The sequence below is a fragment of the Pseudopipra pipra genome, chromosome 14 (genome assembly GCF_036250125.1).
Source record: "Pseudopipra pipra isolate bDixPip1 chromosome 14, bDixPip1.hap1, whole genome shotgun sequence".
In the NCBI taxonomy this organism is placed as follows: Eukaryota; Metazoa; Chordata; class Aves; order Passeriformes; family Pipridae; genus Pseudopipra; species Pseudopipra pipra.
The window spans coordinates 19,360,179-19,375,895 of NC_087562.1; the positions used below are offsets into that span (position 1 = coordinate 19,360,179).

Here is a 15,717-nt window from a genome sequence, read left to right on the forward strand (position 1 = left end):
TTCCAAAAAAATTAAAAGCAACGTTTATTTTTAACAATTCACAAACCAATAAAACAAGTAGAGATTTTCTGTCCTCAGTGGAGAGATGTTGAGCCAATCTCACAGATGTAGTTTGATGGATGCTCTGCTCCCTACAAGCTATTTCCAATTAAAGAAAGTGGAAAGAGGCTGTAAGAAGGACAACTGACCATGCTCTTCTGAAAGAAGAGGGGAGTAAGCATAAAAGGTAGCCAGACACTTACAATATATTCTGTATAAATAATTTCTTACAGATGTCAATTTATTTGCCAATTCCCTCCTCATTATTCAGTTTTGATGTCCACTGAGTAGATACTGTGGTCTGTTTGAGCCTGAAAGATCATGGGTTTTTTTTTTCTGCTTGGTCCATTAAATAGTGATTTTTGGTCCAACAAACATTCCAAATTTCCCTTCTTTCTCTCCTTTCACTCTGACCAGGACAACAGATTACATGATAGTGAGTGAGAAGGTGATTATAACTCTGCATCCTGACAAACTAATGTTGTTTGACTTTACTTTGGGTCTTGGAAGCAAACTGTACCCTCTGCAGCTCTTACAGTTCTGTGTGTTCTTTCCTTTCACTCATCATTTGTTTCATGAGCTGTGTCCAAAACTTCATTTTGCCTTCTTTGAGTTTCTGTGCTGCCTTTTGGTTCAGGTCTATCTCCAGGTATTTCTCATCCAGACCATACTGAGGCCAATGGACCAAGCCTTCTCCGTTGGGATTTCTGGAAATAACAGAAGGGAAAGTTAGCTTTCCATTTGCCTGTCATTGCCCTCTGGCTGCTTGGGTTGAGCATTTCAGAAAACTAACACGAGCTCAGATTATGTGATTCTGGTCCCTGAACAGTTGGATTTTTTTATGAAAATGCTCCTCAGCAGAACAGCAAAAGTTTAATAGTTGCCATTACTTTTGGATCTAACACTCCATTGCAGATGGAGTTCTAGATCTTGGATTATTTTTTTCTTTTTGTGTCTGCAGGTTCATTGAAAAGACATTAAGAAGAGAAATAATTTGCTTCAATATTTATCTGAAATTCTGCCAAATTTTAGGAACAACCACATAAGTACTGCTTCAGGCATGTCTCAGGCAGCACAGACCAAACTTGAGCTGTAAATAGCATTATGATTCTCACCCATTTCTAGCAAAGTTAGTCCAGTATTTCATAACAGTTCTGCTAAGTTTATTTTCTTCTTCTGTAGCACGTCCTGCAAAGTGAGAGATGAAATGGCAGCATTAGAGAATTAGTAGCAGCTCTACCAATTCCAATAGGCTGTAGTCAGTTCTACCTGTTGCTCTGAGCTATGGCAGTTTTACCTGAGCAGAGCTCTAGGACAGAGCTGCAGATGAGTGATTTCATTAAAAGTATCTACTACTAAAGACAGAACATTTTTGTGTTTGTTACAATATTTGTAAGGGAGAAAGTCTATTCTAAAGTCCTCCAATAAGTAAAATGAGCAATAAGGATGCTTTAAAAGGAATACTTTAGCAAGCATGGATACATCACCAGCTAAGAAGGGCTTTCCAAAGACAAAGGCGATCTCGGATGTATGATCTGCTTTTACAAAGTCTGGTAAAACACCTTCTGCTTCACTTGGTCGATGCTGGAATTCATAGAAGTAGACTGGGTTGCCAGCATCTGGGAGACAGGGAAGAGTGTTAGTCTGAGAGGCACCAAAGAGGATAAACTTTCACTACCAGCTGTTTTGGTTAAATGTTCAGTAAATATCAGTTCTCTGGGTAATGAAGTGTGACACATACTGTCCACCCCACAGCCCGGGTGAGAATTCTACATTTCTTCTACTGATGCTGCATTACCTCTGTGGAAGTTAGCCACTTCAAGGGATGAAAACACAAAGAAGACATCTCCCAGTGCATCCAGAAGGCCATCTCGCACCTGAGCAGGGCTGTCTGCATCCCCTATGTACTCATTGTACAGCCCATCAACAGCTGCAGAGGTAAGACCCTGAGAGAACAATAGAAGGGGCTTACAATGCTTACAGTGATCAGGATCATTAGGAAGAGTAACAGCACTAATTGAGTGTGGCACATGCAAGTCTCTGGCTAACCCCCAAATACTACCTTTCAGAGAAAATCCTCAGCTGTCAGAGTGTGGCTCAGAGCTCAGGACTGGAGTTGCACAGCTACCAGATATAGGTGTTCTCAGGGGAAAGAGATAGGCAAGATCTAAAGATCAAACATCTTTAGATTAACAGCAGTCAACAATGTTGACTGTTCTCCATTCTGTGGAAATAAACCCTCACAAGAGCAAAGGAATCCTCTGGATTTCATAAAATCCATTTTTTGTTGTAGATGACCATAATTTACTCCCTTTCTCGCTTCAAGGTGAATGTCTGTGACACTGAATGATCCCTTGCAAGTACTATGGAGTCCTTAATTCTCACCTTTTAACCTGCATTTTTCTATATTTAGTAGTTTCAGAAGAGCACAAAGGAACCAGAAAGCTGGGAGATTTGTAAAGTACAGGGAAGCCAAACCTCAAGCATCCTAAAGATCTCGAGTTGTCCTTCCTTGTCTCCCAGCAGGGCTTTATTAGGTCTCATGTCATACCTGCTGGGACTGTGCATGTCTTGGATAACCCAGGGGTATCTAAACTGTCACAAGAGACCTGTGTTTAGATACCTGAATCACTCCTGGGTTTCCACAGAACTCCTTTTTAAGAAGAGGGGCACTGAGGCTGGAAATTTAGAGAGTGTTTTCAATCACTGGAGGTAACAGGAGCACACCACACTGCTGCCCTTTACTGCCCCAGGGTAGGAAGCTGTTCAACAGAACAAAGTTTGCCTGTGAAATGTATCCCTCCAGGAGTGCAAACACAGAACCAGAGCAAGTGAAGCAGCAGCACTGGGTTATTCTGAAAATGGTCTCTTACCTTATGTAATATTACTAAGGAGATGTGTAAAATTTCACGTGCAACATTTTTATCCAGACCATCCATGAAAGGGGGAAATTTCATCATCTGCAGGATACAGAGAATCATATTTCTTAGAAAATCTTATATTTACAAAATGATACATGGGTAACAACATTGTAAGTCTCTTACCATAGGAAGTCCCCATGTAAATTCACCGTTATTTACTCCTATCATATATGGGACTGCATTGATTGATTTTTCAGATAGTAATTGCCTGGGACTCTTTGGAAAAAATACACCATCTACACATGTACTGATGAAAAAGAAATCCTGAAAAAGGGGGGAAAAAGAAAAGAAAAGCTTCATTAATACTTTAATTTTGCTTCTAAAAGAAAGTCCAGATTTTTTACTGTGGTTCCAAAGCGAAGCCAAATGAAAATACAATAAGGAATGTTGACAGATTTTCAGAACTAGGCAGAAGCTTCTGTGAAGATTAGTATTAAATTCCTAATGTTTGTGAAACATAAGTGATTATGTCCAGTTTACATCTTTTCTTCATTCAGTATTGTTAGGGATGTGTGGAGCAGTGGGAGAAAAACCAACTTGTGTGTTGGAATTTCAAAGTCCCATATAGCCCAGCATTGTGATAAGACCTTTTAAGTTGGACATAATATATTATATTAATTAATTTTCAGGTTCTCCAGGTGAAAGTGTGACATTTCATACACTCTTTCCCTTCCCCTGGGAGAGCATGACAGCAACCACAAGTGGCTGCCTGCAGAAAGGGCAGTACCTGTTTGCAGTTCTCAGGGGAGGTGCTGCACAGCCACACTGCTGTCATGTCCTGGAAAGGTCCAGAAAGTCAGAGGTTACACTCACTTTGAGTTCTCCTGCTATCACAACACACAAATAGTGATGATAACATTTGCAATGTCATTTAAATGCAAGAGGTATAATTTCCCCTACCATTTTTAGTGTTAGCTGTATTATCTCTTCTGCTGTTTTTTCTCTCAAGCACTCAACTATTGCAGCTGAACTGGATTTTTCACAGCCAGAGGCATCAGCAATTTTCTGTAAGCAATAAAAACAAACACTTTTGGACACATTTCCTATATCTGACTGTATGAGCCACCAAACCCAAGAGCCCAGTGTGGGAGCAGAAACTCCTGCCCAAGGATGGCTGGAGCCTTGCATGTCCCAGCTGTGCAGGGAGGGAATAGGAAGCCCTCTTAACCTTCACACTGTGGGCTGGGCAGAAGGACAAAACCTATGCCTCCAATTTGGTTTTGATACAGAAATATGCCAAGATAATCCTTCTGATAAATAAGATGCTGGGCTGAGAAAACAGAATGGCATAAAGGGCTTAGAGAATACAACCATCTGTATGGTAACAAAGAGCACTTTATACCATTTTGGTGATGTCTTTCTGGCTGGAGTAACAGCTGTCATTAGAGAGAGCTCATTAAAGTGTTGTCTCTTTTATATCCCAGGTTCTGCATTCCTGGAAGTTGTTTCTTATAGTTGAAGATGAACAAAAAGGGTTGAGGTCAGTACTTCTCAAATTAAACAAACTGAATAAAGTCTTGTTTGTTTGCAAACAGGCATCAAATAGAAGGGGAAGAGAGGAGTATTCAGAATCTGATACCATTTGCCAGCCAAAAATTATAGCTCAACTTTCCTTGAAGACACTACATGTTATAACATTCCTTGACATTTCACACTTCTTCCCTGCTTTCTCTCTTCACTTCCTTGGTCTTTTGCTTTCACTGAGACACATGTGGATATTTGGGTACTTGAAAAGCAGAGCATCATTAAATATGGACTGTTTGCACACAGAAACACTTCTTTACTGACTGTGGGTTTTGTTTCACAAGAACAAAAGCCTGTTTCTATATTTTAGAATAAACAGTTTAAGATATGCAAAGCTATCTGAAAAAAAGAATTAAAATTACCACAAAATACCCACTTGTGCTTCCTCCTTAGGCTGGTCAGTGAACAAACCCAGGAGTGCAGTCCCACTCTCTGAAATGGCCCTGTGGAACAAGCCCTTTGCCAGGGGAGATAAGACCTGTGAAAAAGCAAGGACAAGCATGACAAGCATTGTGTTTTAACCACTGACTAAGAATTCTGATATCAGGAATTGCCATTTAAAACGTTTTGAAATCAAATGTCGTAAGACTTATTCTGCAGCCTCTGACCATAGTTCAGCTGTGCAAAGGGCTTTGGCAGCACCAGCAGAGATAAGGATTTCATGCTTGTCTTTTCCTCTCCCACAGCATTTTGCTTCCCAGACTTCATGGAACTCCAGTGCAAACCAGTAACTAATGGAATATGCCTAAGGCACTCTGGCTGTGCTGCAGAAGGGAATAAAGAGCTCTTGGCCAGGGGGCCAAAGCTTAGGAAACAGGAATTTTTATCCCAATGAACCCTGGTTTCACTCTGTGATCTGCACCAAATTGTGAGGCTGGAGAAGAAGAGCATCTTAGCCAATGTGCTCAGTGTTGATGGAAAATTTTAACACAATCCCTGGGACACAAAAAGTGTGTCCAGTTCAGCTCTCGTGACTATTCACCTCAATTACTTTGCACAAGTGACTGGTCTGTGAGTCCTCTTACAGGACTTTTCTCACAAGGATAGACTTTGGCAGGTTTGTTTGCATTGAAAAAAGCAAACACACCAAATTTAATTTAGTGGATGAGAGATGACATTTGGGGACTAATTACAAGTACTTGTGCTGTTGTACCACAGACAGAGGTGATGTGCCACTTACTGTAACAGCATCCCTTTGCTCCCAGACTTCTCATGCAGATACTGAGAATGAACATGGATGGTGGTTTTAATCCCATAAGTAATTAAAATTCAATGTTACTGTGAACTTACAAGAGCAGAAACACTGATTCCTCCTGCAGATTCTCCAGTGATAGTGACAGATCCTGGATCTCCTCCAAAATGGATGATGTTTTCCTGAATCCACTGCAGAGCTGCTACCTGATCTAAATACCCCCAGTTCCCTCGGGCATGTTCATCACCAGTGCTGCAGAGAAAGGACACCTTTGTTTCAATGCTCAGTGCAAGAAAAAGGCAGAGGAAAATACAGCCTGTGGTGTGAGAAATCATCTGCCATTCCCTGCACAGAACTTCTCCCCACAACTGAAAACAAACAGCCTTGGGATGAGAGCAGCAGCCCAAGGACAGATCTGAAAGCTGAGTTGGGACTGGTAAATTGTTCCCAGGGGTTGCAGATGCAATTAAGAAATGCAGAGTTTCTTTGCATAAACGAGTCCCCTGCACTTCACAAAGGCTTTGCACACATCATTTTGGAAATCACCTGGCAAAAAATGGGATAAAACATCTTACCTAAAATATCCAAGAACACCTAATCTGTACTGAATTGTTACAACCACCACATTTTCAAAGGCTGCTAATGCTGAACCATCATATGTTGAAGCTGCTCCAGAAACTAATCCACCTCCATGTATCCATACAAAGACCTGGAAAGACAAAACCAGAATCAACCCAGCACAGACCTGAGCTCCCAGTGATAAAAACTAAATATAACCCAAAATAAAATATCCTTTGTTGTTTCACTCCTGATTCTTTCAGATTACATTTCAAAAATGGTAGAAATCTTTTGGATCTGCAAGTCTACAAAATGGCATTGATTTTGTTAAATACTTACACTGTATCAGTGCCCTGTGACTTTGGACAGATTATTTAGAGGAAATCAAGCATAAAATAAATTTCCTAGAGGTTTTATAGTGGTTTTGCTTACAGGCAACTTCTGCTGTTCTCCTGCAGAAACGGGGGTGTACACATTTAGGTACAAGCAATCTTCAGACACCTGAAGAGGAACCTTCTCCTTTCTATTAGTAATCATGTCTGAAAAATGTTGTCCTTGGACTGGATCCTGCACACACCTGAAAAAATAACAAGCAACAAATACTTTTAATGTGTTTTCTTCTTTTGACCTCTCATTAATGAGATGTGTAAAAAGGAGCCACTGCCTACTGCAATACACAGGGACATGCAGATAAATCCTGCTTGTTTCAAAATGTTACAGAAATATATCTGCAAACACATAGGGCTATAAATGCCTTCAATGGAAATGTAAATTAATTATTTTACATCTCCAACAGCTTTTGATATTGTAATGGGAGGTATTAGACTTGGAGCACTAAACAAGGGCAGGAGGACAAATGGATAAAACATTTACAAGGTAGACTAGAATTGCCCTGCATTTCTTATGTGCCCTATTAACCATGTGACTCAGCATTTTTTCCTTAATATGTATTCCAAAGGTTTATAACCACTGGGAATTATGGCCAAATGCTCCCAGGAGAGAGGATTTTCAGTAAAGTGCTGATCCATATCAGTTCATCCCTGATGCCCATTAAATAGCAGTAAAGAGAGCAGCTAATCAAGATGTCTTTAGAAATGTATTCACTGCAACAGCTGCAGATGTAACGAGATGGCACCAAGGAATTTATCTTTGTGGATTTTGATTGCCCTGGATGTGCAGCAGTGTCATGAAATTGCTTCTAATATAAATATAAATATAATATACAATTATATAAATTATACAAATTATACAAATGATTATAATAATATAAATACAAATAATATAAATAATAGAACATATGATAATATAATAAATAGAGAATATTGATTTATATTATATAATATAAATTAATATTATAGTAGTAGAAAGTGATTAAATAGAAAATCGGAATAATATTAATATAATATAATGTATAATAATAAATTCTATGAATTACATTAAAATATGTAACATAATAGTATATAAATTAATATATAATGTAGAAATAATGTATAAATATAGAATGACTTAAATATTCAGTGGTTTTGTCACTGCCTTACGCTGGTGGGTAGGAAGTGGCATCTCTGACACCTTTCCATGGCTCAGGTGGCTGGGGCTCAGAAAACCTCAGGGATCCAAGGGGAGGTTTAGCAAAAGGAAGTCCCAAAAAGACATTTACACTCCTCTCAGCTGTGTCTACTTTGAACTGGAACCCTCGGGCTCTCCCATATTTGGTCTCCACTTCTGGTTGCTCTGCTTTTTGTCCTGGGGGATGTGAGCACAAAATCACAATTGGTCCATTTGTAAGTGCTTACCAGATTTCTAATTGCTGGATTTGCTACTTAAATATACCCCTGTTGTTTACTTAAGAATTTTCATACATAGGGCTTCAACAAACTCTAATCAGTTCTAACAGTACACTAATTTACTATTTTATATTACTAATTTGATTACTAGTATTTTCTAATCAAAATTTTAGATTTTCTAATTTATTCTAATGCACTTTTCTCACACCTTTATTAAATCAGTCTAGCTGACATTCTTTCAGCCTTCATGTTGACTAGTCTGTGGGTATAGTTTCCCCCAGGTATACCACATGTACTGTCTTACCACTCACATCAGTGACTGCACACCGATCCTAACCTCTTTTGGTCTGGGTGGTTAGATAAAAACCCAATAGATTGCTCTCACTCAGAAAAGGCAATGAAGAGACTAAATCTATTCCAGACCCTAGATAGTACATACAGCCCAAAGAAAAAGCTTCTAAAAATAGTCTGGCATGTACAGATACTGTTAGCATTTAAATAAGATTCCCTTTCAGATCAGTGTGAAAGTTCTCAGTCCCAAGTTACAGATGTGGTACCGTGGCCTGCTCTGCCTCAGCACACAAGATCTTGATTTTGCTGTTTGCAAAGAAGGCAAATAAGATGAATGACTGAAAAGAGACCACAAAAAGAAATGAAGAACTATTTGCTATTCCAACTCCGTTTCTGTGCAGCAGGGTCGGGTGCCCGGGGTTCCCCAGGGGAGGCAGCTCCGGGTGTGCTCATGGTATTTTCCTGGACCCACTGCAGAGCTGCTACCTGATCTAAACATCCCCAGTTCCCTCGGGCATGTTCATCACCAGTGGTGCTGCAGAGAAAGGACACCTTTGTTTCAATGCTCAGTGCAAGAAAAAGGCAGAGGAAAATACAGCCTGTGGTGTGAGAAATCATCTGTCATTCCCTGCACAGAACTTCTCCCCACAGCTGAAAATAAACAGCCTTGAGATGAGAGCAGCAGTCCAAGAAGAACGGATCTGAAAGCTGAGTTGGGACTGGTAAATTGTTCCCAGGGGTTGCAGATGCAGTTCAGAAATGCAGAGTCCCCTTGCCCAAGCGAGTCCCTGCACTCTCTTCCCCAGCCCCTCTGGATTTACCTGTTGCCCCCAGCACCGTCACCCCGAGGGTGACGATCCAGGCGAGCAGCGCCGCGTCCCTCCCCGCTGCCATGGTGCGGGCGGGCCCAGCTCCCCGGAGCGCCTTTTATACCCCGAGCAGGACGAGTTGCGCAAGGCACAGCCCTGATGGGCCGGGGCAGCGCTCGGGCCGGGAGCCAGCGGGGCTGGGGCTGCCGGGGCACAGCCCTGAGCCGCTCCGGGCACCGCTCAGCGCCGGCGGCACCGGGACAGGGAGCTCCTGCCCCACAAGGGTCCCACTGCTGCTCCTTTGGAATCTCAGTCACAAAAGCTCTGCTTCAAAATGCTTTGGAAAGAGCCTTCCCTGCCCCAGGAGATGTGTCCTTTGCTGTGCCACCGCTCTGTGACAGCCAAGGGAGGATTTCCTCACACTGCACAGCAGGGACCAGCAAGGGAACCTCCCTTCTGCTTTATTACATGTTCACTTGATTTTCACAGAATATGCTGAGTTGGACAGGACCCACAAGGATCTTCAAGTCCAACTCTTCAGTGAATGGCCCATACAGGGATTGAATCCACAATCCTGGCATTCTTAGCTCCAGGCTCTGACCAACTGAGCTCATCTCATTCTGGTATTAAGACCTCAATGTACGAAACACAACATAGCCAAATCCAACCCATTATCCCTGAACAATGTGCTTTTCCTGAAGTAAAAGTTGAGGGATTTTTATTCTCACAAGAAGGGTATTTTTTGACAAAAACAATTCTAGAAAAATCCTAGCTTTTTCTGCAGGTTCAGGAGACACCTGTCATTCAGTCCTGTGTGTTCAGGTGTCTTTGGCATAGTGTTGCAATACAGTTGTAACAATCAAGAGATGACTTACCAGCTTTTGTAGTGCTGGAACAATATTAAAGGGTGGTATTTGGGTGGTAACTATATATTTAATATTTTAATACTCCTAATAGGTCAGGAGGATTTATTTTCTGTGCCAGCTCACCTCCATAATCAACGCATGATGTGCAAAGGAGAGACTAGAACAGTTGAATAGGAACAAAGGAAATTTTCTGCTCACATTAACTAAGTGGTTGTGTTAGTTTGATGAAAGCTTTAGGTTCTGCCTTTTTTTTTTCAAGGCTCTGTAGCTCTTGCCCCAAAAAGCAGTTTTGCAATTTTAAATCATGAGAATTCTTAATTGTCAGAGACAGCATTTGATAGAATCATATCATACAATCACAGGGTGCTTGGGGTTTGAAGAAACCTTAAAGATCATCTCATTCCACCCCCTGCCATGGGCAGGGACACCTTCCACTAGCCCAGGTTGCTCCAAGCCCTGTCCAACCTGGCCTTGGACACTTCCAGGGATGGGGCTTCTCTGGGCAACCTGGGCCAGGGACTCCTCACCCTCACAGGGAAGGATTTGTTCTGTGTACCTAATCTAAACCTACCTTTTCTTGGCTTGAAGCCATTCTCCCTTGTCCTGTCACTACATGTCCTTGGCAAAGTCCCTCTCCATCTTTCCTGTAGGCTCCCTTCAGGCACTGGAAGGGGCTCTATGGTCTCCCCAGAGCCTTCTCTTCTCCAGGCTGAACTCTCTGATTGTCTCCATAGGAGAGGTGCTCCATTTCTATAGATTAATTTACTGCTTGCACCTCTCTGGATGGGTTGCAAAGACCCACAGTCATTAAATTAGTTCAGCACATGTATTATGCACTTGCTAATCCTGTATACTGTGGGTGTGCTTGTGTACTTTACTCCGAATATTCCTACATACGTATGCACAGGTGTGATTTACAGCCCTTGTAGGTAAATCCCAGTCAACTTTAACCTGGACTGCTCCGAGGGCAAACTGCTGGCAGCAGCTCCAGTGGACACACTCAGTGCATGCTGAGCCTCTCAAGGATGTGCTCTGAGTGTGGGGCAGCCCCTGCCCTCTGCCTGAGCTCTGAGTGCAGCAGTGCCCCAAACACTGCCTGCTGTGCTGGTGTGTGGCTCAGCTGTGCCTGAGGGCAAGGCCAGGGCTCACTGTGCTCTGGCAACTGGGATAACATGGAAATCTGAGTGTCTGCAAAACAATGTGGACAATCACTTCATGGCAGAATTGCTGTGGCTGCAAAGGTGTTCCCTGGGAGACTTTTTTCCTTGTTCCTCAAAGCGAAGTTGTGACACTGAAGGTGTGGGATTGGTCTGCAGTGCTGGGAGTGTACAGTCCATACAGCAATAAATATGTATGCATTGTCTAATGCAAGTCGTGGAAACAGGGGCCTGGGGGACAAGTGATGGAGCTTAACATGTTCTCTTTTACCTTTGTTTGTGTGATAAAGGTTCCTGAGATGCCAAGGGCAGCAGCACTGCACAGTGGGAAACTGCAGTCCTGTTTGCCTGCCCAGATGCTGTTGCAGATCTATTTAATCTATTTAATCTATTTACATATCTATATTTAGTATTTTTTTGTATATTTATTATTATTACTCAGCCTGAGTTAACTAACTCTCCTCTAGAAGTTGATGTCATAAGCTACATTCTTCCATTGAAAAGTAGCTTTGCAAACACATTCCACCAGTTCAGGCTGTCCTGTTGTTTGTCTGTCAGTGTGTCTCCCCCTCCCCTCATTTTAAGCACACACTTTTACAGCACTAATTTGTGCTGCAGCATTAAACCTGTACAGAATGCTCAAAGGACACTGACTTAAATTACTCCTCCATTCAGTCAATTTAGATACTGCAATTTAGCCCAAACCAACAGGGAATGCCAGAGAAGAATGCAGGTGCAGGCATGCATGGCTGGGCTTTGTGAGTGAAGATCTGGGAAAGGCTCTATCCACATTTGTTACAGGCACGCTGGTGGCTGATAAGGCCAATACGAGACAGACATGTCTGATTGCAAAAGGCACAGCAGAAAGACTCCCCAGGTGGTACATTCTGCAGGGCACGATTCTTTCTGCATTGCCTTTTCTCCTCAAGGGTGATCCTGCGTGTGTTCTCAAAGGCATCAGCAGTGTTACAGATGGTGTGTCTCCAGGCCTCCCCACTGGAGGCCAGAGTAGACCAGTTATGTTGATCAATATGGCCAAGGCTGAGATGTTGTTTCAGGGAGTCCTTGTATCTCCTCTTCGGGGCTCCTCTCTTGCGGCAGCCGGTGGCAAGTTCACCATAGAGCAGGATCTTAGGGAGGGGGTGGTTGGTCCTTCATCCTGGAGACGTGCCCTGCCCAGCACAGCTGTGTTCTCAGCAACATGGCCTCAATGCTTGTGACTGCTGCCTGTTCTAGAAACAGATGTGTTGGTCACATCATCTGACCAGTGGATGTTTAAGATTGAACGGAGGCAGCGTTGATGGAAGCGTTCGAGGAGACGCAGGTGGTGGCTGTAGATGGCTGTAGATGATTCGGAACCATATGAAAGAGTAGACAGCACTATGGCTCTGTAAACACTGATCTTGATACTTTTCTTCAAGTGTTTGTTACACTAAACTCTTTTGTGGAGTTTTCCAAAAGCTCTCTATGCCTTTGCTAACCTGTTGTCCATCTCTCCATCAATCTCACCATCTGAGGAGATGAGGCTCCCTAGGTAATTAAACTGCTGGACTGATTTGAGCTCTGAGTGGCCAATGGTGATATGGGGATGATGGAAGACTTCCTGAGGTGCAGGTTGATGGAGAACTTCTGTCTTCTTTAAGCTGACTTCCAGCCCAAAGAGCTCAGCAGCGTCTGCAAAGCAGGATGTTAAACGCTGCAGACCTGCTTCTGTGTGGGCAACAAGGGCGGCGTCATCAGCATAAAGCAGCTCCCGGACAAGATGGTTTAAGGTCTTGGTGTGGGCCTTCAGTTGCCTTAGATTGAACAGACTTCCATCAGTACAGTATCGAATGTAGATCCCATCCTGATCATCGAGGTCTGCTGTGGCTCTTTGGAGCATCCTGCTGAAAAAGACTGTGAATAGAGTAGGAGCGAGAACGCAGCCTTGTTTCACACCACTCTTAATTAAAAAGGGCTCAGAAAGTGCATTGCCATATCTGACTTGGCCGTGCTGATCCTCATGGAGTGAGAGGATCATTTTAAGGAACTTGGGGGGACATCCTAAACGTTCCAAAATCTGCCACAGACCTTTTCTGCTCACAGTATCAAAAGCCTTGGTGAGGTCAACAAAGGTTACATAGAGACCTTTGTTCTGTTCCCTGCACTTCTCTTGCAGTTGTCTGAGAACAAATACCATGTCTGTGGTGCTCCTGTTGGCTCTGAAACCGCATTGGCTTTCAGGTAGAATTCCTTCTGCTATAGTGGGTATTAATCTGTTCAAGAGTATTCTTGCCAGGATTTTGCCAGCAATGGAGAGCAGAGTAATACCTCAGTAGTTAGAGCAGTCTGATTTAACTCCTTTCTTCTTATACAAGGAGATGATGACTGCATCTCGAAGGTCTGATGGTAGTTCGCCCAGTTCCCAACAGAGCACCACAAACTTGTTAAATTTAGCATGGAGTGCTTGGCCCCCATGTTTCCAGACTTCAGGTGGAATTCCATCAACCCCAGCTGCCTTGCCAATACCTGCTGTATGGCCTTGAGGGTTTCTCCTGAAGTGGGGGCAGTATCCAATTCATTCTTCACCAGTTGTTATGTAATGGACTGAATTGCTGAGTCTTGAACTACGCGGTTGGTGCTGAAAAGAGTCTGAAAGTGTTCAGACCATCGATTCAGAATGGAGGTTTTATCTGTCAGAAGCGTTTGACCATCTGTGCTGAGTAGAGGGCTTTGGACCTGGTATGTAGGCCTGTATGCTGTTTTCAGGGCCTCATAGAATCCTCTGTGATCACCTGTATCTGTGCATAATTGAGTTTTTTCAGCTAGATCGATCCACCACTTGTTCTGGATGTGTGCTTGTGGGCGGTTCTCTTCTTCCTCAACAAGTCCTGGATTTCTTGATTGTTTTCATCAAACCAGTCCTTGTTCTTCTTGAGGGAGAACCCTAAGGATTCTTCAGAGGACTGCAGGATGCTGTTTTTAATATGGTGCCAAAGTGTTTCAGGAGAGGCATGTATAGAATCTATGGAATGGTTTTCAAGCCTAGTTTGAAGATTTGCCTGGAATCTGTCTCTCACTGTGGCTGATTGGAGATTGTTAACTTGGAGTCTCCTCCTTGGGATGCTGCCCCTTCTAGGTTTGGACTTAAGTTTAAAGTTAAGTTTACAGCGCACCAGCCGATGGTCTGTTTGGCATTCTGCACTGGGCATCACACGGGTATGGTGGACATCGCGGACATCTCTCCGTCGCACCAAGACATAATCGATGAGGTGCCAATGCTTAGATCTAGGATGCATCCAGGTTGTCTTCAGACTATTTTTCTGCTGAAAGATAGTATTAGTGATGGTGAGCTGTTGCTCCACACAGAATTCTAGCAGAAGGCGACCATTATCGTTGCAGTTTCCAACACCACGCTTGCCTAATATTCCTTTCCAGGCTTCAAAGTTCTTCCCTACTCTGGCGTTGAAATCACCAAGGATAATGATCTTATCATCTGCAGGCACCTTTTGGGTGAGGTGGTGCAGATCAGTGTAAAATTTATCTTTTTCAGCAGGGTCAGCTTGGAGAGTTGGGGCATATATACTAAAGAGGACAACGTCCTGCTTGTTGTGTAGTGGAAGGTATAGAGAGATAATGCGGTCAGAGTGACCCGTCGGCAGATTTTTGGAGTTTTTAATCATGAAGCCAACTCCTGAAAGATGCCTTTTGATTCTGGGCTTACCTGACCAAAAGAGTGTGTAACCGGCACCATGTTCCCTGAGGCTGCCTTCCTCGTGGAGACGAACTTCACTGAGAGCAGCAATGTCAATGTTGAGACGAGCCAGTTCATGGGCAATTAGGGCAGAGCAACACTCAGGACATCCGCTATCCGCAGAATCGAGCATGGTTCTGATGTTCCAGCATGCGAGAGTTAATTTAGGTACACCTTTGGAGGCAGGTGTGTGCCTTTGACTTTTGATCTTTGTGCGACCACAGTAGTAGAAGATGCCTGTTGGCCGCGGTTAACCAACAGGGTGAAGGGGGAGATGAGCTTTGTTTAGGCCACCTTTTCTAAGCCCCTCTCCGAGTGGAGCAAGCAGTGCTGTCCTTGGAAAGGCTGCTTGGTCATTCAGGGTGCTGCCTCAAGAGACTGTCATCTCCGGTCAGTCTCAAATGACCAATATCCTGAACCGCCTGCATGCAGGGTTGGGTCTGCGGCTCCCAGTGCATCTTTCACCTGCCGTTTCGACCCTCGCCCGTCGCTACAGGACTTTGTGAATGTGGGTAAAGCCTTCAAGCCTGCGCAATGGATTTTTAGGTGAGATGCAGTCTGCGTGGAACTGAACCCACCCTTTAATCCTGAGGTTCATCTGCCAGGGCCGAGCGAGCTTGGACGGTGGCAGTGAGGTCCTCAGGACGTAGGTTTAATTAGAGTGCCCTTCTCTTAGATGGATGGCCTTACAGGGCTAAGCGAGCTCCATCTGCCCGGGTTTGGGATCAGAGTTGTCCTTCTCCTAGGATGACTGCCAGAAGGCTAACGAGCTCATCCTGCCCAAGGATGTATTGTATCTGGCCCTATGGTTTTGACCTGTCTGGCATGGGCGACCCTACCGAA

General features: G+C 43.4%; 1 protein-coding gene across 2 annotated transcripts; it reads right to left on the minus strand.

Moving 5' to 3' along the window:
• Window positions 1-9,246, minus strand: LOC135422240 (fatty acyl-CoA hydrolase precursor, medium chain-like). 2 transcript variants are annotated; one of them, XM_064671315.1, is made up of 14 exons: window positions 9,131-9,246; window positions 7,773-7,977; window positions 6,667-6,811; window positions 6,252-6,385; window positions 5,775-5,928; window positions 4,861-4,962; window positions 3,861-3,965; window positions 3,688-3,738; window positions 3,084-3,224; window positions 2,913-2,999; window positions 1,838-1,985; window positions 1,527-1,658; window positions 1,155-1,227; window positions 1-746 (listed from the first exon to the last, which is right to left on the minus strand). In XM_064671315.1, exons 1-14 carry the CDS (start codon window positions 9,201-9,203, stop codon window positions 572-574), a joined length of 1,725 nt encoding a protein of 574 aa, XP_064527385.1. In that variant the 5' UTR covers window positions 9,204-9,246; the 3' UTR covers window positions 1-571. The 2 variants fall into 2 exon arrangements, with proteins under 2 accessions (XP_064527385.1, XP_064527386.1); XM_064671316.1 differs by lacking the exon at window positions 3,688-3,738.
• Window positions 9,247-15,717: the final 6,471 nt, after the last annotated feature.